Genomic DNA, 27,072 nt, shown 5'->3' with positions numbered 1-27,072 from the left:
AGTGGGTGCATAATACATGTTTGTTTTACTCAGGAGCCCATGGGCTCATAGCATTTAGAGCTGGGGGTAGTGGTGGTAGTGTTAAAGGTTATGTAGTCTAGGGGCAGCTAGGTGGCACACCGGCACTGGAGTCAGGAGGACCTGAGTTCAAATTTGACCTCAGACACTTAACAATTACTAGCTGTGTGACCCTGGGCAAGTCACTTAACCCTCATTGCCCAACAACAACAACAACAACAATAAAAAGGTTATATAGTCTAACATTTTTATTTTTATAGCTGGAGAAACTGACCCAAAGGAATGACTTGCCCAAATCTGAGGAAAAAAAATAGTTTGAAGAGCCAGCTAGGTGACACAGTGGATAGAACACCGGCCCTGGATTCAGGAGGACCTGAGTTCAAATCAGACCTCAGACACTTAACAATTACTAGCTGTGTGACCCCAGGCAAGTCACTTAACCCCAATTGCCTCACCAAAAAAAAAAATAGTTTGAGAGCCCTAGCCTGAGAGAGAGAGAGAGAGAGAGAGAGAGAGAGAGAGAGAGAGAGAGAGAGAGAGAGAGAGAGAGAGAGAGAAATTGAGACAAGGGGAAGGATGGAAGGAAGGCGGCTGGCTCTGGAGAATTTTTTGGGTGGTTAATAAACTCAAAGGCTGCCAAGTTTAAAATAGAAAGAAGTGGGTTGTGTATTCAGTGTGAGGAGGGGGAAGGTGGTCTCCAGGCCACTTTTTTGATAAATGCTTGACATTCTAGTCATAATAAGAGGGGTGGCAGCAGCAGGAGGGGGATGTTGGAATTGGGGGTAGGATGGTAGGGGCTTTAGCCCAGCAGGGTGGGCTTCAGAGCCCAAACAGAGAGAGGTGAAGCAATAGTAACAGAGAGGCATTGGTGAATTGACAATGAAATCCGCAGTTACTTCACTGGCTTTTTTTATTAAATAAACACAGCCTGAAATGGACCCGGCGGCCCTGAGGTGGTTGTCTCAGCTTGGATTACTAACTCAACACCCAGATCTCTCGGCCTGACTCCCACCTCCCTGTTCTCCCCACTGACATCACCCCCAGCCCCGCTTCCCCTACACTCCTCCTTTTACCCCCAACCTTAGCACTCTCCAGGTCCAAGTCACCATTTCTGTTTCTCTTTGTCAATTTTTCCCTTTTGCTCTGACCTTGCTTTTATAGCCTTTGGCTGCCAACACTTCTCCTGGTTTCCCAGTCCTTCCCTTACATGAGGCTTTTCTGGCAGAACCAGTTCCCTAGCCCCCTCTACTCCCTGTTTCCTGTTCCTGCTGGGTCTCCCTAACTACCACCTGCTCCAGACTTTCTCCTCCAACACAACACTGTCAGGAAATCCCTCTCCCTACCCATTCCCCTGCCCCAGGCCCTTCATGTGCCCCAAGCCTCCCAGATTGAATGCCTAGAGCTTCCTTCTTCCCTGAGACTGGCCAGATGTTGGTACCTAGTGGACTTTGGGGGGAAACCAAAGTGTGTGTGTGTATGTGTGTGTGTGAGTAGGTGGGGGAAGGTAGCCCTGGAAACTCAACTGAGTAGCCTGGCCTCATGGAAACTTGCCATGGGAACTGGCCTGTCCTGTTCTATGAACATTCTCCATAAACTGCCTTCCATATGTCTATTCAATTCCCCTCAACCCTGAGAACATGCAGGAAATATAGTTCTCTTATCTTGAACCCCAACCCATCTCACTAGTGTCACAGAATGATAGATAGGATTGAGATCTGGAAAAAAACTTAGAGATGTTTCTAGTCCAAACCTCTCATTTCTCAGAGAGAAAATTGAGTCCCAGAAAGTTTCAATGACTTGCCCAAAGTCATACAGGTAGTAGACTTAATTAACCAACCAAGTAAATGACTAAGTACAATAATTAGTTAATATTGAGAGACAATATAACATAGAAGATGGAGGACTGGACTTGGAACCAGGAAGGTCTTTCAAGTCCTGCCTGTGACATGCATAAGCTGTGTGACCTTGGCTAAGTCAGTTAACCTCTTAGTATTCTAGACTGAACGTGTTAAACATGTGGCAAACTGGATACATGGAGCCCATGGAACCCTCTTGAATGGGACCAAACCAGATTAAAATGTAATTGGAGGGGGGCAGCTAGGTGGTGCAGTGGATAGAGCACCGGCCCTGGAGTCAGGAGTACCTGAATTCAAATCCGGCCTCAGACACTTAACACTAGTTGTGTGACCCTGGGCAAGTCACTTAACCCCAATTGCCTCACTTAAAAAATGTAATTGGGAAATATTTAACAAAATAAAATAAAAATACAAAAAACCCCAAAGATAATAATAAAATGTGGTTTTCTATATGAATATAAGGCCTGTAGAATCCTCATGTATGGTTTAATGGCTCCATTTCTATTTTCAGTTGACACTACTGCTCTGGGCAACTTTCTAAGACTATAAATTGAAGAGTGGGGAGGCTTTGGTAGAGGGATTTTGCTCACCCAGGAGTTCTCTATATCAGTGTAATCACAGGCCCAGGCACTAGCTGTATTTATTAATTATATAAATATTTGATCACCTGTCATTCTACTTTGAGTTTGGTTTCTGTTTTTCTCTTATTCAAAATCCATCCCAGGTCCTGCCTCTTCTAGGAATGAGAGCTCATCTCCCCTATCCTCTCTCTGTATTGGAAAATAGGAAGGAAGGAATCAAGCCAAGCTGTGTCGGACACAGTCCAATGTTGCCATGGAAGTTCCAAGTGATCTCTCTATCATGGGAAGTCACAGCTATCCTCCCAGACATCAACTTAAAGGTTAGGTATATTTTATATCATACTCTCCTCATACCCTTTTTGAGGTTAATTCCCCATTGAGGTTAAAAATATGTTTCTTTTTTTTTTCTACTGTTTATATATGGTAGAACTGACAGAAGCCTTAGTCATCTAACTCAAACCCCTCAATTCTACTCTATTCAAAAAGCATTAATTAAACTAAGGTCAACAGAAGTGACTTATTCAAGGTCATATTGCTAGTTAAATGTTAGAGGCTGAATTAGAACCTGAATTGGTCTACTATCAACCAATCAACACGTTTTTAATAAGCTTTAATAGAGGGCAATTAGGTGGTGCAGTGGATAGAGTGAACAGCCTGGAGTCAGGAAGAGTCATCTTGAATTCAAATCTGACTTCAGATATATACTAGCTGTGTGCCCCTGGGCAAGTCACTTCAACCTGTTTGCCTCAGTTTCCTTGTATGTAAAGTGAGCTGGAGAAGAAAAATGACAAACTACTCCAGTATCTTTGCCAAGAAAACCCCAATTAGAGACATGAAGAGTTAGACGACTGAAACAACTGAAAAACAACCAAAAGCTTTAATAGACACCTGAGTTTGCCTCTTTTACCACTGCTCAGAACCTCAGTTTCTTCATCTATAAAGTAGGGATACTGCTATTTAGAGTTTTGATCTCAGAGGATTATCATAAGAATGAAAATAAATAATTGATATGACAGTGTCTAGCAAATTCAGACCTAAAAAAGTGAGTTTTTGTTGTTGAAAGGAGTTTATGGAACTAAAATCATTGGGGACTTCTGCCCTACTCCTTTTGATTAAAGAGCCCCATCTCTGGAGGTATTGTTACCCTTTGACCTCGAGCCACACTCATGCTTACTTTTATCTATTCCCTAAAACCCTCTGCTTTCTCTTTCCATCCTGTCCTTTGGAACATCCCCTCTCCAACATTAACAAGTTTGCTTTTCTACTAGATTTCTTCCTCATGTATTTTGCCTCTTCTTGTTTCATAAAAACCTGCCTTTCGGGGCAGCTAGGTGGCGCGGTGGATAGAGCACCAGCCTTGGATTCAGGAGGACCTGAGTTCAAATCTGGCCTGAGACACTTAACACTTACTAGCTGTGTGACCCTAGACAAGTCACTTAACCCCACTTGCCTCATGCCAAAAAAAACAAAAACAAAAACAAAAACAAAAAACAAACAAAACCTGCCTTTCTCCAGAAGATTTCCCATGCCTGGTCACCCTCTTCACTGTTAGTTGCTCCTTTTCTTATGCCCTGGAATCCTTCAAGGCTCAGCTCAAGTGCCACCCCTTTTTATAGGAGGGAACTTTTCTTATTCTCTCAGATACTAGGGCTCCTCCATACCCCAAAATACTTTGTATATATTTATCTGGGTATATGTTGTTTCCTTCCTGCATTGTCTGGCAGGTCTCCTCCCCTCCTTCTATTTGAGATAGTTGGAAAATTTATGCCTCAATGCTTTCAAAATGGTACTATAAACAGCATTGATTTCTTCTGGGTGTGATTGATTTGGCTACAGCCCCCTTCCCTGTCTTCATCTTTAGTGGCATTTCTACTTCCTCATACAATGTATTTTAGGGACTATGGTGTTGGTATCAATGTGGTTGTTTATTGTCATTGATTATCAAAATAGAATGTTATAGAAATACTGAGAGATCTGTTCCATTTTTGATCTATTTGTTGTCTTCTTTCCAATTTCACCTATACATTCTTGGGATGATATGGCTTCTTTGGGACTCATGCTAAGTTTTCTGGAGACTTGTACTTCCCTCTACTTCTCACTAACGTGTTGTGAGGTGATGCTGCTTATTATCATCTTCCATCCTCTATATAACAAAGAAACAAACAATTATCAAAATAATCTCCCTAAGGTCTGACCATGTAATTCCTGTTCTTCAAAAACTTTCAATAATTTCCTTTTCCATAGCTCTCTTTCAATAGAAAACTTTGAATTACTGCCTTTAGGGAGGGTAGTAACTCTTTAGCCTGATTTCTAAACACTCCACAATCTAGCTTTATCCCTCTTTGGTCTAATTTTGCACTACCTCTTTTCAATAGAATAGATAATGAGTCAACCTGCAGGAAGATGTTCTACCTCTGACACAAACTAGATGTGTGACTCAGGGCAAGTCACCAAACCTTTCAGTGCCCACTACGCAACCCTCAAATGTTGCAGAGGAGGTATTTACTAAGTTCCCCTACCTGATACCAATGAAATAATAAGAATAATAACTGACATTTACTATGTATCAGGCACTTTATTATCTCATCTGATCCTCACAACAACCCCAGAAAATTAATGTTATTATTATCCTCATTTTACAGATGAAGAAACTGAGGCAAACAGAAGTTAAGTGACTTGCTCAGAGACACACAACTAAGAAATGTCTGAGACTAGATTTTAACTAAAATCTTCCTAACTCTAGGCCCCAGCACTCTGTTCATTGCACCACCTAGCTGCCCATGAAATCACAGTTCTGGTCACCCTCCCATATGCTCTGTACTGTATGATCCCTCCTACCCCAAGATGCTAGTGTTGTTTTTATCTTTAAATCAATTAGTATTACATTTATTCAGGTCTATTCTACATTTCTCTCTTCTGTTCAGTTTTATGTCCCCAGCCCCTAATGCCATGTGTTCAAAAGAGCAGGTGCTTAATAAATGTTGCTGGAATTAAATTTTTTGAATTTCATCAATATCCTAAGATTCTAAGGTTTGGTCAGCATTTTGGCTTTATGCTCCTTTAGAAGCATCAGAAACATTTTCCCCTTTTTTTTATCCTCAGAACCTAGCTCAGTGACTTGACATTTAAAAAATTTACTATATAAGGTAAGAAGAATCCCAAGGGGCTTTTGTTTCCAATACCAAGCCTTGGTCCTACGGAGTCATCTAAATTTTTTATCTCCCTTGGTTCCTAGCACAGTGCTCTGAAGACACTCTACAATAAATATTTGCTTTGTTGCAGGTAGCAGATGATTACTATTTTTTTTTACTAGTCCCATGATTTCATTGGTTTGGGGAATTCTCAATTAGAAAAATTCCTTTACCAATGCAGGTTGGCATCTCCTCGGCAAATTATAGTCTAACAGAGTTGCCTAGGGCACTGATGGGTCGTGACTTGCCTAGGGTCATAAAGTCTGTGTTTGTCCTAGGCCTGACTCGAACTGGGGTCCTTCTGATTCCAAGACTGACTTCCTATGTACTATGTCAAATTGCTGCTCAATAAATATTTGTTCAATTAAATTACCTGGGTTCAAGGGTCAGATATCATGGTCTCCTTTTTTGGAGATGGTGAATTCCAAGTAAGATAGCCCAAGAGTAGTAATATGAAGTCCTAAGCATCCCAGTGGACACAAAGGAAGAAACCCTGCCTTGATATTTAATTATCTCATGAGCCTAAGGATGTTTCATCAGAAGTATTTGTTTTACTTCAGAGAGTATAAATCCCAGGGGTAGAGACAAGATCTATATGGGAGAAGGAAAACCACTTAACATAAGAGTGAGGAGGTTCCATTGAAATCTCTGGTGACAGGCTATGTCTGCATGGGACCACTTCCAGGAGGTACATAGCCTAGCCTTGGGTGGAATTGGGATATGAACCTCCTATGGCTACTGTTCTACCTGAATAATTCTGATTGCAAGAAAAGAAAGTAAACTTGCAACAAGACTAAGCAAAAGGTTTTGTTCGTCAATGCACCAATTAACCAATCAATAAGCATTTATTAAGGGTCTATTATGTGCCAAGAACTGACTTTCATTTGGAAAAATATGTTAATTTTAGCCCTCTGTACCCATCTTGGTGGCTAGGGTTAACCCAAATTAAAAACAAGTAAAGGATCCACAAAAGGCAACATCCATGAGAAACAAGCAGATTCTATGATAGAATATTAGTCAGATTGGTCGGATATCAGCTGGTGGGCAATCCAGTGACTCACTGTCCAATACTTTCATTGCTTACATTCACAAAGCTCTTTTCAGTTTACAAAACTCCAGAGATAGACTATCCAATAGGTACATAAAGGAAGGGTATTTAATGATGGAGAGGAAATGAGTCTTAGACTATAGACTCCTCACCTACAAAATTAGAGCCTCAGACACCAGGCCTCTCACTTCCAGGACCAAAGTCCAGGACACTAGACCTTTCACACCCAGAACCAGAGAGAATCCTAGACACTGGGCCCCTCTTTTCCAGGACTAAGTCCAGGACTTAACAGACTTTTTGCCATTAGTATCCTATCTAGCAGCCCAGGACCAGAGACCGTGTCTAGGACCAGAGCTTCAGACATCATACCCCTTATCCTCAGCACCTGATTTATGAGCACGGCTTCTGACATCATGAACTGTCTCCCTTCTTCCTTAGTATTTGAAATAGATGATATATCCTGCTACCACAGAACCCTTGAGAGTGGGAACTCCACTCAGGTCATATTCCATCCCCATCATATATCAAGTAAACTCCCATAGCTTCCTCACTAAGGTGATAAAGAACCGCTAGATATTGAGGCAAAAATTCCCTTTCCTTGTTTTTATTTTTATTTAATTTTTTTTGTGTGTGAGGCAATTGGGGTTAAGTGACTTGCCCAGGGTCACACAGCTAGTAAGTGTCAAGTGTCTGAGGCCAGATTTGAACTCAGGTATTCCTGACTCCAGGGCAGGTGCTCTACCCACTGCACCATCTAGCTGCCCCACCTTTCCTTGTTACACTCTCTACTCTGCCATCCTCATCTACCTTACCCCTATCTCTACCAAGACCCTGGCTGGCTCTGTCCTTCCTTCCACTGTGGAAGCCCTATTAGAGAATTAACACATTTCCTTTAGTCTCTGACCTTTTGCTTTTGCAGTCCTTTCATCTCCTTGTACTAAGGGAAATCTGATTCATTGCAGAAGACACCTCATGCTTGGTGATCCTCTCTGCTACTGGATGTGCTTTTACTTGTGGTCCCCTATGCACTGGGCCAGAAGGATGATTAGGTATATTCTTTGCACCGCTAGGCCTTCTACTTCCATCATTCAGCACCCTCTCCTCTTTGAGTTTCACATCAACCTGACATGTAATCCTATCTTAATCTTGGAGGCAGTTACCTTTGGGGCCCCAGGCCAATCAATCAACTAACAGGCATATTTTATAGTAGGCCTACTATGCGCTGGGGGCCGGGCATTTCTCTAGCTGCTGGGGATAGAAAGATCCTGAATAAAACAATACCTGCTTTCAAGGAGCTTATATTTTAGTGAAAAGGAAAATATATATCATCTTTGTTTTTGTTATTTCTATCTCTGATGCACGTAGTTAATTAAGTGTTTAATAATTTCTTTTATTCATTCATTCACTTTTTTTTAAAAAAAGAAAAGAATTTAAAAGTTTTTTACCTATTTAGAATTTAAACATCGAAAACGAGCATTTCCATATACCTAGAAGAACACAAAAAGAAGACTGTATATGAAACTACCTCAGTTTCTTCATCTATAAAATGATTTGGAGAAGGAAATGGCAAACCACTCCAGTACCTGTGTCAAGAAAACCCCAAATAGGGTCATAAAGAATTGGACATGACTGAAAAAATTTAACAACAAAAATATGAAACTAAGAATCTCTATTTCATACCATCTGCTCTTAAAAATAATTCTACATGCTATTTTCAAAATTGTTCTGCTTGTCTACACTTTTTTCTAATCTTCCCTCTGTCCATTAAAAAAATTAATGACCCTCCTATTTTTTCATCACAATTGCTACCTGCTATTCTTTCTGGCTACAGTTAGAAAACCTCATTTAACTCCAATAAATTCCTGTTTGTAAGAGCTGAGTTTCTTCTCAAACCATTTTAGGGGACTTGTTTCCAACAAAACAAAAAGGAGTGTGTGGGTCTGAGGTGTCATACTTTCCTTCAGCCTCCTGAGATCATCTAAGTGTCCCATGCAAATGAATAGATGAGAGAAAAAGAGCAAAGAGACTAACTGGAACCATTGCATTATGAAGCCAAGTGAGCTCCTCACAAAGGGGGAATGCATCTGGTGGGTGCTCAAACTGACTGATGACAGTAGAGAAGAGACCCATAAACCCCTCAGAGTTACCCTCCTTGAACACTGAGGGGCAAATGTAGCCAGCCTGGGAGAGAGCCAGCATCCTATACTGATCACACACACACACACACACACGTATATATACATGCACACACATGTACATATATACATATATGTACACATGTATACACACATGTATATGCCTGCATACCTGTATGCAGACATATACCCATGTATATACATAATACACACACATACATACATGTAGTAGAACTATGCTAGCAAGAGAAAGTAAGTTCAAGACACGGACTTTGTTCAGTTGTGTTTGACTTTTTTTTTTTTGGCGGGGCAATGGGGGTTAAGTGACTTGCCAGGGTCACTTACACAGCTAGTAAGTGTCAAGCATCCAAGGTCGGATTTGAACTCAGGTCCTCCTGAATCCAGGACTGATGCTTTTTCTACTGCGCCACCTAGCTGCCCCCTGTGTTTGGCTCTTTGTGACCCCATTTGGGATTTTCTTGGCAAAGATGCTGAAATGGTTTGGCATTTCCTTCTCCAGTTCATTTTACAGAAGAGAAAACTAAGGCAATCAGGGTTAAGTGACTTGACCAGGGTCACACAGCTAGGAAGTGGCTGAGGCTGGTTTTGAACTCAGGAAGGTGAGTCTCCCTGACTTCAGGTCCACTGCTCTATTCACTGAACCACCTAGCTGCCTATCAAGAGACAGATCAGCTCTAGACTTCCAGCTCTAATCAACTGATTGGCTGGTCTATGTTCCAAAAGAAGCTTTTCTTCCTTGGTGTAAGACTATGGGAGCTGAGAGACCTCTCTTATGAGTAAACAGACATTAATTAAGTGCTTACTGTGAGCCAGGCACTAATGCTAAGTGTTAAGTATAGAAAGAAAAAATAGTTTTTAGCCCTCAATAAACTTAAATTTTACTGGTAGGAAAAGAAATACATACATACATACATACATATATATATATATACACATACATACATACATACATACATACATACATACATGCACACACTCTCTTTCTCCTTGTACACAAACACACATATATACATAATGCACACAGGTATGTGTATGTATATATATATATGTGTATACACACACACAAATTTATGTTTCAAAATAAATACAATATACATTTTTAAGTATAGGGAAGCACTTTGGGGGTCAGGAAGTGGCACTTCAAGATGAGCTTTACAGGAAAGTAGGGGTTCTAATAGGTATAACTGAGTCAGAAGAGCATTCTAGACACTGGGACAGTCTGTATCTTGGACCAAAACAAGAAATAGGAGATGGAATTCTGTATTTGAGGGGCAACAAGGAGACTATCAGAGAAAGCATCTTTTTTTTTTTCCAGCCAGAAAATCCTTTTTAGGAGGACATGCCCTTTTAAAAAGAACTGCAGCTTTGCTTCTGTACTATCTACTAAAAAGGAGGTGTGGGGTTGGCCTAACTTTTTTTTTTATTCTATTGAAGTAGCACCTCTAATGAAAACTCCAGAAAGCTGAGGAGTAGCAGGTGGCAGCAGTGAGAACAGCCCAGGAGGGAGGAGCAACCAAGATATAATGCCTAGTCTGGGGCAGCCCAGCAGAGAGGAGGGCAATAAGATTGCACCACAAGCAGACAGCAATGGCCCTGCATCCTTGGAGGTTTAAGAGTTGTTCTTCCACACATGGTCCCTATGCTTGTGTTTTCAGATAAGATTCCCATACCTGTCCTCTCTTCCAAATGATAATATGTGTATTTATGGGACAGTAAGCCCCAAGTTTATGGGTAGTGGTTGTTCTATTGCTAATTTTAAACTATGCTATTGCATTAAATGCCTTTTCTTTGATGTCAGAATGCTCTCTTGCAAATATGGAAACAGCTGTTAGGGTTCATGAAGTATGGTGTTAAATGGATATAAATCCACTGAGTACCTTGAATCTAAGATAGCTTTTTTCCAGGGGTCCCATGAATTTGAGAGGGTATATAATAGGTGCAGTATCTTTGTAGCCACAGTGATTGAAACACTCCCTTGCACATATTAGGTGCTTAATAAATGTTTGTCAGACTGAATTGGGGAGAAGCAGTGAAGGGGAAGAGAATTTTAATTTTCACATTTCTGGTCTGGGTCCACAGAACTCCTTGAAGCCAGAAATTGGGAAGGAGAACTATATTTCCTTCCTCCAATACAGCCCTGGAGGCCAGATCTACTCACAATGAGCAGGGAAGTTTGTGTGGGTGGGATGGTGGGAAGGAGATATCTGATTACTGGAGGTTCATCAGGTAGTATGAGGATGGGAACATGGACATGTTATAGCATTCACCCAAGGCTTCTTAAGAGAAAAATGGCAGATAATCTCATTTTCTTGTTCCTCACAAAATGCTTTTGGTGAATTTTAGGAACCAGGGAGAACTCTTACTCATCTCTCTGGTTATGGCTAGTGCAATAAAATCATTTGAAAGTGTGTTGAGCATATTATTGTTATGTTTATTACAAATGAAAGATGATATAGAAATCCTTGGAAGAAAAATGTTTTACTTTTTCAAGGTTTTAAGGGTAAGAGAAGAGGAAAGGGATAGGGGAGGACTTTATTCTAACACACCAATGACCCTATAAGAATAGTCCTCCAAGTCCCCTTTATAGATGAGGAAACTGAGGTTCAAGGAAATGATTTGTTTGCTTATGGTCACTAAAGTATTGGAATGTCTTCTAACTCCAAGCCTCCTGTTTTCTGCCCTTCATCCTGCTGCTCCTTAAGGCTTGGGGCCCTTGTCTGCTAAATACCTTACCTTTAAGATACCTAGAGTCCAGGCTCATGATACCATAGAATTTGAAGGATTATCTAGTTCAGTGTCCCTACCTTAGGGCAGAACTTAATTTCATAATGTCCTTTGGGTATCTGGATAATCCAGTGCTTGATCTTTTTGATGCTTCTTGCATCCTTTAGATGGACCAAAATAAATAAGCCAGCCAGTGAGGCCTCTCTCCTAAATACTTCCTTTATCAGCTTACCATAATATGATAATGCTCTGGTGTATCTTCTCCATTTTTCTGGTCCAAACAAACTGGTCATTAGTTGTTCTTCAGAAATTTCATGTTTTTTCTAACCTCCATGCTTTTGCTTACTGTTTTCTCTTCATCTAGACTGGCCTTCCTTCTCTTTGCTAAAGAAGCAGTATTGGTAGGGCAGAGCCAAGATGGTAAAGGCAGGGACTCCTCCTGAATTTTCCCTAATTCCCCTCCAAACAACTTTAAAGTAATGCCTCAAAATAAATTCTGGAGCAGCAGAGCCAAGGAAAGGACAGGGTGAAACAATTTTCCAGCCCAAGACAACTCCGAAGGTCAGCAGCAAAGGTATGTCTCACTGGAGGGAGAGTGGATTGCAGATCATTGCCGGCCACTTTTCAGCAAGCCAGCAACAGGCCTTAGGAGTGATTGAATCAGCAGAAGTGACTGAATTATCAGTTGTGCCTTCCAGAGCTCTCAGCCCACAGATAGAAATGGAGTCAGAGAACTGGTCAGAAGGAGATTACAGGGATCCCTTTGCTGGCACTGGGTGCAGGACTCTTTTGCATTGGCCATACTCAGTTTCTAGTGGCAATCCTAGGGCAAGGGAAGAGGAGGAGTTCTAGCAGACTAAAGTATGTGGCTTCAGGGGTAAAGAAACCACTGTCATAGTTCTAGAGTGCAGAAGAGTGATTGTGGTTGCTCATAGAACAGAGCATAGGCCAGTAGAACAATGACCACAGCTCTCCTTAGATCATACCATGTTAGAAGAAATGAAAACTTATAGATCCCTCCCCCTCTCCCAAACTAGCTCTGAAAAAATCAGCATGAAAACCCTGAATCTTGGGAGAGTTCCCCCTCCACCCTAGGAGCTGAGCTGTGCTTTGATATAAAATTAAAAGTCAAGAAATAGGCTGGGAAAATGAACAAACAACAACAAAAACGATCCTGATCATAGAAAGTTACTATGGTGACAGGGAAGATTAAAAACACACTCAGAAGAAGACAATAAAGTCAAAACAGGTACAACCAAAGCCTCAAAGAAAAACTTGAATTGGTTTCAGTCCCAAAAAGAATTTTTGGAAGCGATCAAAAGGGATTTTAAAAACCAAATAAGAAATGTAGAGGAAAAATGGGAAAGCAAATAAGAGTGATGCAAGAAAATCATGAAAAAGGAGTCAGCAGCTTGGTAAAGGAGAAACAAAAAAAATCTGAAGAAAATAACACCTTAAAAACAGAATAGGCCAAATAGTAAAAGAGACACAAAAATCAACTGAAGAAAAGAATGTCTTAAAAAATAGAATTGGTCAAATGGAAAAAGGTATAAAAAATTCACTGAAGAACTCCTTAAAAAGTCAAATTGGCCACATGGAAAAGGAGGTACAAAAGCTCAAAAAAAATCTCTTAAAAGTTAGAATTGGGCAAGTGTAAGCTATTGACTCCATGAACCATCAAGAAACAATAAAACAAAAGTGTGAAATAGATTATTGGAAAAACAACTGACTTGGAAAAAAATCAAGGAGATACAATTTAAGAATTATTGGACTAAATGAAAGCCATAATCAAAAAAAGAGCCTAGACATCATCTTTCAAGAAGTTATTAGGGAAAACTGCCCTGATATCTTAGAACCAGAAGATAAAATAGAAATGGAAAGAATCCACCTATCACTTCCTGAAACAGATCTCAAAATGAAAACTCCCAGAAATATTATAGCCAAATTATAGCACTCCTAGGTGAAGGAGAAAATATTTCAAGCATCCAGAAAGAAAGAATTCAAATATCTTGGACCAGCAGTCAGGATAACATAAGAATAGCAGCTTCTATATTAAAGGAACAGAGACCTTAGAATATGATATTTTAGAGGGCAAAGGAACTAGGAGTCCAACCAAGAATCACCTAAGCAAAACTAAGCATATTCCTTCCAGGGAAAATGGATATTTAATGAAATAGAGGACTTTCAAGCATTCCTGATGATAAGACCAGAACTGAATAGAAAGTTTGACTTTCAAATACAAGACTCAAGAGAAGCATAACAAGGTAAACAGGAAAGAGAAATCATAAGGGATTTAATAAACTGTTTACTTTCCTACATTGGAAGATAATATTTGTAACTTTTTTTTTTTTAGTGAGGCAATTGCGGTTATGTGACTTGCCCAGGGTCACACAGATATTTGTAACTTTTAAGAACTTTATCATTATTAGGGCAGTTAGAAGGAATATACATATTCAGAGTGTATGTGTGCAAGTTGACTATGATGAGATAATATCTAAAAAATAAAATTAAGGGGTGAAAAAGAGGGATGGATTAGGAGAAGGGGGAGGGGAGATATAGAATGAGGTAAATTATCTCACATAAAAGAAGCATGAGGAGCAGCTAGCTAGGTGGCACAGTAGATGAAGCACCTGCCCTGGATTCAGGAGGACCTGAGTTCAAATCCAGCCTCAGATACTTGATACTTACTAGGTGTGTGACCCTGGGCAAGTCACTTAACCCTCATTGCCCCCCCCCCAAGAAAAAACAGCATGAAAGAGCTTTTACAGTGAAAGGGAAGATGGGGAGTGGCAGACTTTGAACCTTACTCTCATTGGAATTGGTTCAAAGAGGAAATAATATACATATTCAGTGGGGTATAAAAATCTATCTTACCCTACAGGGAAGTAAGAGGGGAAGGGAATAAGAGAAGGGCGGGTGGTGATGGAAGGAAGGGAAGATTGGGAAAGGTGGTCATCAGAAGCTAAATATTTTTGAGGAGGGTTAAAGGGGGAAAAAAGAAGAGAAGAGAGAGAGAGAGAGAGAGAGAGAGAGAGAGAGAGAGAGAGAGAGAGAGAGAGAAGGAAAAAAGGATAAACAGGAAAAATAGGATGGAGGGAAATACACAGTAATCATAACTATGGAAAATTTTTTACAAATTTCACTGATAAAGGCCTCATTTCTCAAATATATAGAGAACAAAGTCAAATCTAAAAGAATACAAGTCATTTCTCAATTGATAAATGGTCAAAATATATGAACAGCCAATTTTCAGATGAAGAAATCAAAGCTATCTACAGTTATATGAAAAAATGCTCTAAATCATTGTTGATTAGAGAAATACAAATTAAAACAACTCAGAAGTACTACCTTATACCTATCAGATTGACTAATAAGGCAGAAAAGGAAAAAAGACAAATGTGGGAGGGGATGTGGGAAAATTGGAACGCTAATGCATTATTGATGGAGTTGCAAACTGATCCATTCTTTCTGGAGAGCAATTTGTAACTATGCCCAAAGGTCTATATAAAACAACGAGTCAGCAATATCACTACTAAGTTTGTATCCCAAAAAGATAAAAGAGACAGAAATGAAGGAAGGAAGGAAGGAAGAAAGGAAGGAAGGAAGGAAGGAAGGAAGGAAGGAAGGAAGGAAGGAAGGAAGGAAGGAAGGAAGGAAGGAAAGAAAGAAAGAGAAAAAGGAAAAGGACCTATATGTACAAAACCATTGTTATCATCTCTTTTCTGGTGGCAAAGAATTGGAAATCAAGGGGGTGCCCATCAATTTGGGAGTGGCTGAATAAGTTGTGGTGTATGAATGTAATGGAATACTATTGTGCTATAAGAGAGGATGAGCAGGATGCTCTCAGAAAAACCTGGAAAGACTTACATAAAGTGATGAAAAGTGAAATGAGCAGAACCCGGAGAAGAATGTACACAGTAATATCCTTTATTGATTAGCTGTGAATGATTTAGCTATTTTGATCAATGCAATTATCCAAGAAAACTTTGAAGGACTTATGATGAGAGATGCTATCCACTTCCAGAGAAATTACTAATGGAGTCTGAATGCAAATGGAAGCAAACCTTTTTAAAGTTTATTTTTTTTGGGGGGGGTGTTTCTTTTTTTGTGTGTATGTGTTTTATTTTACAACATAACTAATATGGAAACATGTTTTGCCTGACTTCACAGGTATAACCTATATCAAATTGCTTGCCTTCTCAATAAAAGGGGAGAAGACAGAGAGAGGGGGAAAATTTGGAACTCAAAATAAAAAAAATGTTAAAATTGTTTTTATGTGCAATTGGACAAAAATGTTTTGTTTTGTTTTTTTATAAAAGAGGTAGTATTGTCCTTTTGTATTATGCATTTAAAAAAAAAAGCAGTGTTGGTCTTCATGGCAGATAACCTAGATTCAATTTCCAGTTCTGTTTGTATTACATTGTACAGTGCATTTTACCTTCTGAACTTCAGGTTTTTCCTCATCTGTAAAACTTCTTGTTGTTTCTGTTATTCAGGCATGTTTGATTCTTCGTGACCAAATTTGGGTTTTCTTGGCAAAGTTACTGAAGTTGTTTACCATTTCCTTTTCTAGCTCATTTTTACAGGTGAAGATACTAAGTCCAACAAGGTGAAGTGACTTACTCAGGGGTCACACAGCTTGTAAGTGTCTGGGGTCTGATTTGAACTCAGGAAGATGAGTACTCTATCCACTATGCCACCTAGTTTCCCCAGTAAAATGGGAGCCAATAAATAGTAAACATACCACCTGCCTCACTGGGTTGTGAGGAAAGAAAGCACTTTATAAACCTGTATATAAAGCAAAAGAAGAAAGAAAGAAAGAAAGAAAGAAAGAAAGAAAGAAAGAAAGAAAGAAAGAAAGAAAGAAAGAAAGAAAGAAAGAAAGAAAGAAAGAAAGAAAGAAAGAAAGAAAGAAGGAAAGAAAAAAGAAAGAAAAAAGAAAGGAGAGAGGGAAGGAGGAAAGAAAGGAAGAAGGAAAGAAAGAAGGAAGGAAGAGAAAGAAAGAGAAAGAAAGAAGGAAGGAAGTTAAGAAGGAAGGAAGGAAGTTACGGAAGGGAGAAAGAAAGAAAAAAGGAAGAAAGAAAGAAAACCATTATTATTTCTGCTAGAAGGAAGAGCCCAGACTCCTAGGTCCTGTCTCTACCTTCCCCATTCCCCCTTTAGGAGTAGCATCATTTGAGATGGGAAAATCTAAGGGTATTCCCTTGAGGGGTGGGGCTTAAGAATGAAAACCTCCCCCAAACAGGCAGGAAAGTACCTGTAAAGCCAGGCTTTGGGGCAGAGGATCCACAAAAATGTATGACTGTTGTGGCAAGTGTAGATCTCCCTAAACTTGCAGGCACCTTCGAACTGCCTCGGAGCTGTCTTCCTCCCCACCTCCATTCTCCGCCTAGTGGCTGGGCTGACCCGACACAGTGACATCACAATGGTTGCTGGGGATGGGGTGGACTGTGATGGTTCTCTTGGTCTTATTTCTTCCTTAGACCCTGGTGGACTAAGGATGTGAGGAGGGGGAAGAAGATCTCTCCCTCCTAACTCCCCTTCCCATGATCTCTCTCCCCTCCTCCCTCCTTTCATCACCTATCCCTTTTATGCTTCCCACTATCCCAGCTATGTAGGAGTTGTCTGGATTCACATTCGAGGTTTGTGTGAATTTCTAACACGAATTTCCTTCCCTCCTTCCTCTTCTAGGTCTTCTTTCTTTTGTCTCTCTGTTACCCCCTTCATTCCCTAATTCCAGCCCCTCTACCTATTGTTTTTTCTTTCTCTTTCTCTCCTCTTTCTTAGAGAAAATGAATGAAGATTCTACTGAGGGCCCTGACCCCAGCTCCAGTCCTACTGAGGAAGCCCCCCAGAGCCAGAAAAATCCAGGGTATGTATGGCCACTGAATTCTTTAACTAAAGTCCCAAAGCACCAATTCCCTCTCTTTCTGCTTGAATTCTTTATCCATAAGAATATCTTATAGTCTTGCGGTCTTTGTGTCTATCTTGAGCTGTCTTTTTTTTTTTTAAACTACATCTTTCTCCATTTGTCTCTCTTCTCCTTATCTAATTTCCTTTCCTCCCTCCATTCCCAGAAAGGAGCAAACCTTCAGGGGCCGGAGGCAGAAGGCAATATTGGGGCATAACTTCCTGGGGCAGAGCCAATGGTGGGGGGAAAACAAGATCTGCACACTCCTCCCCCCTGTGCTTGGGCCCTGTCTCTGTGGATGCAGCTTAAGAACAAAGGTAGTGCTTCGTCCTCGGCCCCCACCTCTCCCCCGGCAGGCCACCCAAAGGTTTCCGTACTTACTATCCAAGGGAGAGTCAACAGGATCAGGGGCGTGGCCCCGAACACAACTGGCTTCTCGCTCATCTTTCCAGCTAACCTCCCAGTCCGGACTTCAACCCACCAGTCACCCTCTGCATCCCCGGCAGCTGGTCCCACTAGGTATTTGGCCCCAAGGTTTTATCATGGCCCCTTCCAAGAATGGGCCCCCCAGAAGCCATCAATCCCACCTTCCTCAGGGAAGTACCCCATTCCCCCAGGGAGAGTGACAACCCCCTAACCTACTATTTATTCTAAGAATAAAAAATATATTTGATTTAAGAATGTCTTGTGTCTGTCTTGTGCCTTGAAATTTATCCCTCATGGAAAGGAGTCCAAAGAACCTATGAGGGAGGAGGCAATGCAGAGGTAAATTTAGATTCTTGGTAAATGGAAAAGAGTAATGGATTTCTAATCAGAGCACTTGGCTTTTGTTTGTTTGTTTGTGGAGCTAAGTGACTTGCCCAGCGTCACACAGCTAGTAAGTGTCAAGTGTCTGAGGCTGGATTTAAACTCAGGTCCTCCTGAATCCAAAGCCCATGCTTCATCCACTGTGCCACCTAGCTGCTCCCAAGGACTTGGCTTTTAATCCCAGCCCTGATATTTTCTAGATGGCTAACATTGGGCAAGTCATTGACCACTTCTGAGTCTCAGGTTTTATTTAAAAAATGAACGTCTTGGACCAGGTCAGGGGTTCTTAATCTGAGGATTATGTATTCCTGAGGGATTAGTAGATAGATTCAAGGGGAGGTCTGTGAATTTAGATGAGAAAAAAAATCACATCTTTATTTTCACACACTTCTGAAATTTAGTGTTCTCTTCATCATGATTTAAAAGAAAATATTCTGTGAAGGGGGTCCATGGGTTTTTTTTTTTGTTTTGTTTTGTTTTTAGCCAGACTGCCCAAGGGAGTCACAATACAGAAAGGTTAAGACTAGATGATCCAAGCCCAGCTCTAAATCTACCTTCTTTCACTTCTCTTACTGAATTCCTATTCCTACCACTCCAGGTCTTGCTATATATTTGAAATTTATGAAAATTGGCAATGCATTAGTGCCCATTTTAACCATCAGATCATTTTCTGTTACCCTCAGACCCAATTGTTCTGGATCCTCTGTCTGGGGAGCTGTGTATTTATTGTTCACTTGTGTCCTATTCTTCACGACCCCATTTGGGGTTTTCTTGATACTGGAGTGGTTTGCCATTTCCTTCTTCAGGTCATTTGAGAAATGAGGAAACTGAGGTAAACAGGGTTAAGACACTTGCCCAGGGTCACACAGCTAGTAACTGTCTCAGGTCACATTTGAACTGATCCTATCTCTAGGTCTGACACTCTATCTACTTAGTCATCTACCTACATTCAGTTTTGTATCAGACTATTTTATATTGCACATTTTGGGGTCCTACTCTCTATACAGGAGCTCCTAATTGAAAGAAGACCTTCCACCAGTTAAGATGGACAGCACAGTCATTGAGAGTTGCTTGGGGGTACTGAGAAGTTAAATGACTTTTCTAGGGTCACAGTGAGGATTGCTACAGAAGCACTACTTGAATATAGCTCCTCTCTGATTGTGAGGCCAACTTACTGGACTTCTGCCTCTCATATTGAAATTGCTTCCTAATAAATCGCCCTAATTGTGATGGACTCATTCTAAATTTAGTAACTTCTCTCTACTGCCTTGGAAGAAAATGATTCTCATTTGAATGATTTAGGACCAAAGAAAACCCCAACCCCAACTGTTTTCCCCTCAACTGGGGGGGGGGGAGGAACCCAGATCATTGTCACAAAAATGTCTTTTTGGCCCCAGGGTAATTACTGAGACATATTGCCCATAAAAAGAGCATAGAACTGGGGAAATACATGGATGGATACTATTCCAGGCTCTACCATAACTCAAAATGTGACCTTAGAAAAGTCACTTTCCCTGGGTCTCAGTTTCCCCTTCTGTAAAAGGAGGGAGTTGGTCCAGATGATGTCTAAGGTTTGAACTCTAAACTTCTCTAGTTTTAAATCTTAAGCTAGACCTTATTTTTTACCAAATTCCCTTTAGTCCTTTAGGAGTGAAAACATAGGAACAGACCTTCTGGAAGATGGCTGGAGAACTGCGAAGCCCAAATTATTTTTCTCCTTGAAGAGTTGGAAGTGGGCGGGAAGGAGTGTGGGGGGAGGGGAGAAAAGTGGAGAATGAGAGTGGGAGTGGGGGTGGGGCAGAACCTGGAAGAGCCCCGCACCTTGCCCTCGAGGGGCTCACAATCCAGAGTCTAAACCAGACAGACCTTGAACTTGGAGAACCCTCCCCCCCCATTTATTGCAAACTGAAATTCCATCCGCCAGAGAACTTGGATTAGATGAGCAGCCAACCTCTGGCGTAGTGAGCCAACCTCGGTTCCACAGCTCCACCCGCAGTGTCCACATCCTAACGCCCAGTCCCAGTCCTTACTCTTGGTCCCCAAGATGGCCTCTTCTGGAGTTTTATCCCCACTTCCTCTTTCCCCATTTCACATCTTTCGCTTCCCAACCGTGCAGAAATTACCATTTAAATTCTGGAGATGCAGTCTTCTTGGGTCATGGAGGAGGCTGGGGGTGTGGGGGGTGTCACCACCACCTCCTCTTAGAAAGTTCTCGGGTGTCACTCCCCATTTCCTTTTGATTCTCTTCCCCTCCTGCTCCCTCACCTTCCTAGGCCTAGGAATCTCGGGCCTAGGGGCCCGAGAAAGGGAAGTTGATCTGTTCCATCTTCTTTGACACCCCGCCCCCCCAAACCTACCCTGCTTTGGACCTGGGGCGCTGAAGGAAAGGATGTAAACGCAAGTGCTAGGTCGTTAAGGTATTTGAAATTTTTTTTTAAGGGGGAAAAAAACTCCGGAGAAAGAAAGTATTTGATGGCTAATAATCTCATTTCAATATAATGGGACCTTCTTCTGCAGAGAGCAAGACAGGTTAAGAGATATAATTATGACTTTGCAAACTCTCTCCCAAGTGCTGGAAACGCGCTGACAGGTCTGCGCCGGGCTGCGCTCGGCTCCGCTCGGCTCCGAGGGGAGACGGCTTTGTCTGGAGCGCCAGTTAAAGAGACAGGATCCCTTTCCCCCCTCCCCCCCCCCCCCACCTCCATCCTTTGCCTGCTTTGCAATTTAACTTGTCAGAATCATCCCCGCTCCCGGATCCGTGTTTGATTCCTTCACGGAGCGGGGCGGGGGGGGGGGGGGGGGGAGGGAGAAATGAGTGTGTGTGTGTGTGTGTGTGTGTGTGTGTGTGTGTGGTGGGGGAGCAAGAGCAGAGTGCAGTGGGCTGATGTCTTCGAGGTTCCCCCAGGAACAAAAAAGAAACGCGAGCTCAAGATTTGTCTAAGCCTGAAAGGGGGAAGGGGCAAGCCTATTTAGCTAAAGTGGGTGGAGGGTGGGACAATTATAGAACTCAAGCCGTGTAAACATGACTCTCATCCCCATCAGCCAAAAATGAAACTTTTAAAAAACCCCATACAATGCGGATGGTATGACTGTTTGCTTGGTCCAATCTGGTCCAAATTCTCCGGATAATTGTCCATTTTTCTTTTCCTGTAGACCCAGTAGGTAGAAGTGGAGCTAAGAAGGCTGCATATTTTTCTTTTCTTTTGAAGCCAAACTTTAAAACACCAGCAACAAAACTACAGTGGAAAAAAAAAATCCACTTAAAACTGGATCCCTATGGAGGATTTCGCCAGCATCCTAGTGGCTCAGACCGGGAAGAATCCCCTACGGGATTAGTTTAAATAGGGCAGAGGATTGGTGGAGTCAGAGATTAGGTGCAGGTCGAGCTGAGCCATGAGTTCAAATTTGGGATCTCTCGGAAGGGAAGAGATTCCCTTTCAGGTCGAGAGGCTGCTGGGGAAAGTCAAAGGCCTTGAGTGTGGGTGAGTGCGCATTAGTGCTTGAGCAGGTGGATGCACTCTCAGAGCCAAGGTGTTTATGGAAATGTGTAGGTGTTTTGAATATGTGGCCTCACAGTCCTCCCCCACTCCCACTCTACATCCCTTTCCCCCACCAATTAAATCCCCGAAATGTAAACGAAGATACACTAGGAGATAGACATGAAAGTAAAGACCTGGAGGAAAAGAGATGGAGATGAGAGAGGGAGGGAGAAGAAATGAGAGGAGGAAGAGAAGGGAAAGGAAAGAAAAACAGCAAAAACAGACGAGGAGAGGATAGAGGACGGGGAAGGGGAAGGAAAGAACCATGCAGAGCCGGAGAAAAATGAAATGGAGGAAGAGAAATAAATGACTGGAGACCGGTTTCAGAAGATCGTCCTGGAGACCGGTTTCAGAAGATCGTCCCAGGGCCTTGAGTATACGTCGTTGCTGTTGCCCACAATCTCTCTCTCTCTCTCTCTCTCTCTCTCTCTCTCTCTCTCTCTCTCTCTCTCTCTCTCTCTCTCTCTCTCTCTCTCTCTCTCTCTCCCAGTTTATTTATGGAATAGGCTACCTGCCTCACGATGACTTTCCCCACTTCGCATTATATGGAATTAGTAAGGAATTCTGGAAAAAAAACAACAACCCCAAAACAAAAAACCCAACAACAACCCAGAGCAAGTCTCTACTAATTTCCCAGTCGCACCTCAGCGCCCTCCAGACCCGCACTGAAAATCCGGAAAGATCGAAGGATGCGGGCTGATGACTGGCCGTCTGATTCGCCCTGGGGAGGAGAGGAAGGGGTTAGGAGACCAAGGGACCTTTCCTAGGACAAAAGAAGGATGCACTGACCCGGAATCCCAGGGACAGATTAGGCCAAATAGCCTGGGTCTGGCGCAAACGCGATTAGCAAACGACTCTAGGCTAAATGTAAAAGGTTTTATTGGGTTCATTCAATCACAAACCCAGTCTAGTCTGATTTACTCCCTCCCAGTTCTATTATCCCCACCTCTCTTGTCTGCATATAAATCACACCTAGGTGTGCGTGGCACTTTCGCCGGTCTTTCTTGTGCAATACTACAAACTAGTCAAACAAGACTATAATAACTTGGAGGTAATGCTGCTGCTCCGTTGTAGAGAAGGGAAGACACTGCCAGGAATTTTCTTTGGGAGTGAGAATTTAGATCAGCACAGATTCACTCAAATTCTCCTATGGTGGGAGTGGTGGGGCTCCCCCAGCCTTCGTCTAGAGATCTCCCTACTAGGCTGGTGGGGGAGGGGGACAGCGAGCGGGGGCTACAGGTGCACTTTCCGGTTTCAGGACTAGGGGGAAATGAATGGACCGTTGGCGGCTTGGAGGCTTAGAACCTTTTGATGTGTCTCGGGTGACTGGACGAACCGTCCACAGACAACACGAAGTTTTACATACGTCTACGTCCCTATTCTGATGCATATGCTGTATCCACTTCCCTACCCATCCTTGAGGAATACAGCTCAGGCGGCACTTAGGGGTCCCCAGCACCCTTCTACCCCTCTACTGTATAGTTGCGGGGAGGAGGGTGGGGCTTGAGGGGCGGTGTTCGGAAGGTATCTCTGAACTACTAGGAGCAAGATTCCACATCTTCCACCGCATCCTTCCCGCCCCCGCCCCCCACCTCCGTCCCATTTGGGAATATGTATTTTCCCGGGTGAAATCCTAATTACTCTTGAAGGTGAGAGCCTACTTCTAGCTTCAGTCTTGGTCCAGGGATAGCTCGGTAAACAAAGACTAGAACTCGAAGAGGGAGGTGAGGTGGGAATAAGAAGGGTAGGGATGATGAAGGGGGGGGGGAGAGAGAGAGAGAGAGAGAGAGAGAGAGAGAGAGAGAGAGAGAGAGAGAGAGAGAGAGAGAGAGAGAGAGAGAGTGGTTCGAGGAAAATGCTTAGCATGGCCTCGGCCACTTGTCCAGGGGAGGTACGTATGATTTTAAGTCAAGCGCGTGCTCACACTTGTGTATATGTTTGCCTGTTGGTGTGTGTAATTCTAAGCTCCTGCCTTGGTGTGTATGTACGTGTGTTCGCACAACTGTGAAATATACAGGGTTGTAAGGGAGGATTTAAGTTTTTTTTTTTTTAAAGGCCGGAGAGAAAAGGAAAACAAGAGAGACAAATTGGCAAACATTTCCGAAGAGTGAGACAGGGATTTGGGGGGAGAAAGAGGGAGAAGAAGAGGGAGGGAGGGAGAGAGAGACAGACAGACAGAGACACAGAGAGACACAGAGAAAGACACACACACACACACACACACACACACACACACACACACACAGAGTCACAGAGACAAGACAGGAGACATAAAGACAGAATGAGAGTGAAGCCACCAAGGTCAGGTTTTAGACTTTGTACGCGCGGTCTTTCGGCGTGGCCCGGGTGGGGGCCTCGTGGGTCCGGGTCCCTATGGGGAAGCGGGGGTCGCTGGGTGGAGTCAGGGAGGAGCCACAGGGCGCAGCCGGCGAGGTCAAGGGGGAAGGGGCACATGGAGGGCAGCGGCTCGGAAAGCCAGCTCGGCCGGCTCAGGTTACTGTGAGCCTTCCCGGGGAGCCGAAGCCTACCCCCCCCTTCCCACCCCTAGCCCCAGGGAGAGGGGCCGGGGATGGGCTACGGGCTCGTCCCCACTCCCCACCCTCACCCCCAGCCCCCACTGTTTGCATTTCTCTGGCAGGCTGCGGGGCTCAGGTTGAAAGGAATCGCCTTCATTTGGAACTCTGTTTATTTTTCTTAACTAACCGGCGCAGACAGACGACCCTGTAGAGCACCGGCGGCCGGCAGGGGCCGAGCCCGGGCCAGGGGAAAGGGGTGAGGGGAGAGGGAAGCCAGGCGGGAGTGGGTGGGGAGGGGAGGACATCTCCTCCCCTCCCCCCAACCACTGAAGCGGAGGGGGAAGTGACAAGACAGTTGGGAGTTTCTCCCACTTTCTCAAACAGATTCTTAGTCCCCTAATCCCATTACTTCATCTGTGGCCTGTTTGCGCCTGGCAAATGCACTGGGTTCAGAGTTTCTGGACTTCTGGGCTCCGGGTCCTATCTGCCCAGCCTCTGGGACCTTGGCTTCCGCCTGCTCTGCTCCGGTGTCGGCAGCTGGACACACGTAAAAGTGGGCTGCGATGAAAAGGCTTTTCCCGGCTTTTACCCGGCTGGGGTGGATAAAACTGATGAAACCCAGAGGTGCCTGGGCTCTTAGAAGCCAGCCAAGTGCCCTAGAGAATGGAGGTGGGGGTGGGAGGTTCCTGGCATAGTCAACTCAACCCGACACAGGCAAGGACCCCAGAGACACTTGGATGTAAGGATAGGAAGGAGGAGGGGGTATTTCTTGCGTGTTTTGACATGAAATGAATAAAATTCAAATGATATTCAAAAAAATACGCAAATTATCAGCTATTCTTAGGGAGTCAAGAGCTCAGCATTATTTGCAATGGAGTGGCAAAGCCAATGAGAATTCAGACGTACAGTCCTCACCAGTGCATAGGCCTCGTGTGTGTGTGTGTGTGTGTGTGTGTGTGTGTGTGTGTGTATTCCAGTGAGGTTTGGTCTCTTCTGAAATGCACGGCTCTGTGTGAATGTGTGTAGGAGAGTTTGTGTGTTTTTCAGAGATTGTTTGTCTAGGGTTGTCTACCATATTTATGTCCTTGTGAGTTTGTGTGTGAGAAATGTGCTTGTCTGAGTTTATCTTCCTGTATTTGTGTGGGAACGTGTGTGTGAGAATGTGTGACTGTGTGAGTGAGAAAGTGTGTGTGTATGTGTGTGTCAGCGTGTGTGTCTCTGCTGGAATGTATGTACCCGGGCGGGTGTGCTCGCCTGTCATGAAAATGAGGTCAGGGAAGGTCGTTCCGCTCTACAGTATAAATCAAGGAGGAAAGGAGAATGGAAGTGAGAGACATTCCCAGGAGACCCAAGGGAGAGAGACTGAACAGGAGACACAGAGGAGAGAGGGAGGGGGAAGAGAAAGACAAAAAGAGAGGAAGGAAGGGAGAGAACGAGGGAGAAAGAGAGGAACGGAGAGGAGGGGGAGGGAGGGGGGGAGGGAGGGAGAGAGAGAGAGAGAGAAAGAGAGAGAGAGAGAGAGAGAGAGAGAGAGAGAGAGAGTTTTTTGCCTACCAAGTTCCATATCCCAGTTCCTTGGGGCCACTGAATATTTATTCACCCTGTTACCCTGACTTCCTCCTTGCCCCTTTAGGAAAAAAGTAGGGAAAATAGAAGCCCTCAAACTGAAACATATTAACCTGCCCACTGCCCCCCCAACAAAACAACACAACACCAACACCTTCCAAAACACTACTCCATTTAAACAATGTTTTCTTTCTTTAGTTAATATTTCCTCATCACATCCACCGTCTAAGGAGAATTTGTAATAGTTACCCCCCTTGACACATCTATCCCTGCCTCCCTTCCCACCCTAGTTACAAACACATTCACAATCATACTTACACACTCACCCACCTCTCTCTCTCTCTCTCACTGTGTGAGCCAGGAGCTCCCCACTGGTGACCTGGATTATAACACCCCAGAGTCTTCTTCGCATCTCCCTTCTTCTTTTCCCCCTTTATTGCCTCCCTCTCATTCCAGAGCCCTCCTCCACCATTCTTCTTTCTACCTACTATATTTCCCCCCTCCCCAACTTGGCCTCCTCCTTTTCTCCCTCTTGCCTGCTGTCCTCATCCATATCACATCCATCTCCCCATCAGGGAGCCCAGACTTCTCTTTTAACCCTCCATGCTCTGGCATTCTCCCTTCCCCTCTCCTCCTAGCTCCTCTCTTCTCCCCTTCTCTCCTCTTTCTTACCCTTCCCTCCACCCCATCATTGTGGAATTGGGCTCTTCAGTCTCAACATCAGGGGGCCCACAGTTTGAATCATGCTCTTCCTCCTAGTATAACTGCCAAATCTTAGCAAGAGCAAACTGAGCTCCTGGTCCCAATCCCACCCCACAATGCATAGTCAGGCAGGGATTGAAACTTCTCATTGTGTGGGCTGGTCTCAAAGACCTTGGGATGGAAGGATGGGGAGGGGGAGTGAAGAGGAACCTCTCCAGGAGATCAATTCTTCTGCCCCTTCCAAATGTTCTCCTTCAGCCCCTCCCATGAAGATGAGGCAGGAGACCAGGGAAGGCCTTTGGTAGATGGAGATTCTCACTTCTCTGTGGCATGGCCTCTACCATCACGTAGTCTCTCTGAGTGTCAGTTTCCCCATTTGTAAAATGAAATCTCGTTCATCTAAGGTGATCTAAGATGATTCCCATCTTTGTATTTTGAGTGTCCCAGGGTCAGTGGG

The 27,072-nt window shown here is 43.3% G+C and overlaps 1 protein-coding gene across 1 annotated transcript; it reads left to right on the top strand.

Moving 5' to 3' along the window:
• Nucleotides 1-2,651: 2,651 nt before the first annotated feature.
• Nucleotides 2,652-21,633, top strand: LOC122754988. Its single transcript, XM_044003403.1, has 4 exons — nt 2,652-2,775; nt 17,362-17,446; nt 17,652-18,085; nt 21,446-21,633. Exons 1-4 carry the CDS (start codon nt 2,709-2,711, stop codon nt 21,631-21,633), a joined length of 774 nt encoding a protein of 257 aa, XP_043859338.1. The 5' UTR covers nt 2,652-2,708.
• Nucleotides 21,634-27,072: the final 5,439 nt, after the last annotated feature.

This window comes from Dromiciops gliroides, chromosome 4 (genome assembly GCF_019393635.1).
Source record: "Dromiciops gliroides isolate mDroGli1 chromosome 4, mDroGli1.pri, whole genome shotgun sequence".
Lineage (NCBI taxonomy): Eukaryota > Metazoa > Chordata > Mammalia > Microbiotheria > Microbiotheriidae > Dromiciops > Dromiciops gliroides.
This window is presented reverse-complemented; position numbering and strand designations above follow the sequence as displayed.

Bases quoted from the DNA above. Each gene is read 5' to 3' on its own strand.
- LOC122754988 (XM_044003403.1), top strand. From the start codon at position 2,709: ATGGAAGTTCCAAGTGATCTCTCTATCATGGGAAGTCACAGCTATCCT. The intron at 2,776-17,361 runs GTTAGGTATATT...CCTCTTTCTTAG, and splicing joins TCCCAGACATCAACTTAAAG to AGAAAATGAATGAAGATTCT. The intron at 18,086-21,445 runs GTACCCCATTCC...CTTTTCCTGTAG, and splicing joins ATCCCACCTTCCTCAGGGAA to ACCCAGTAGGTAGAAGTGGA.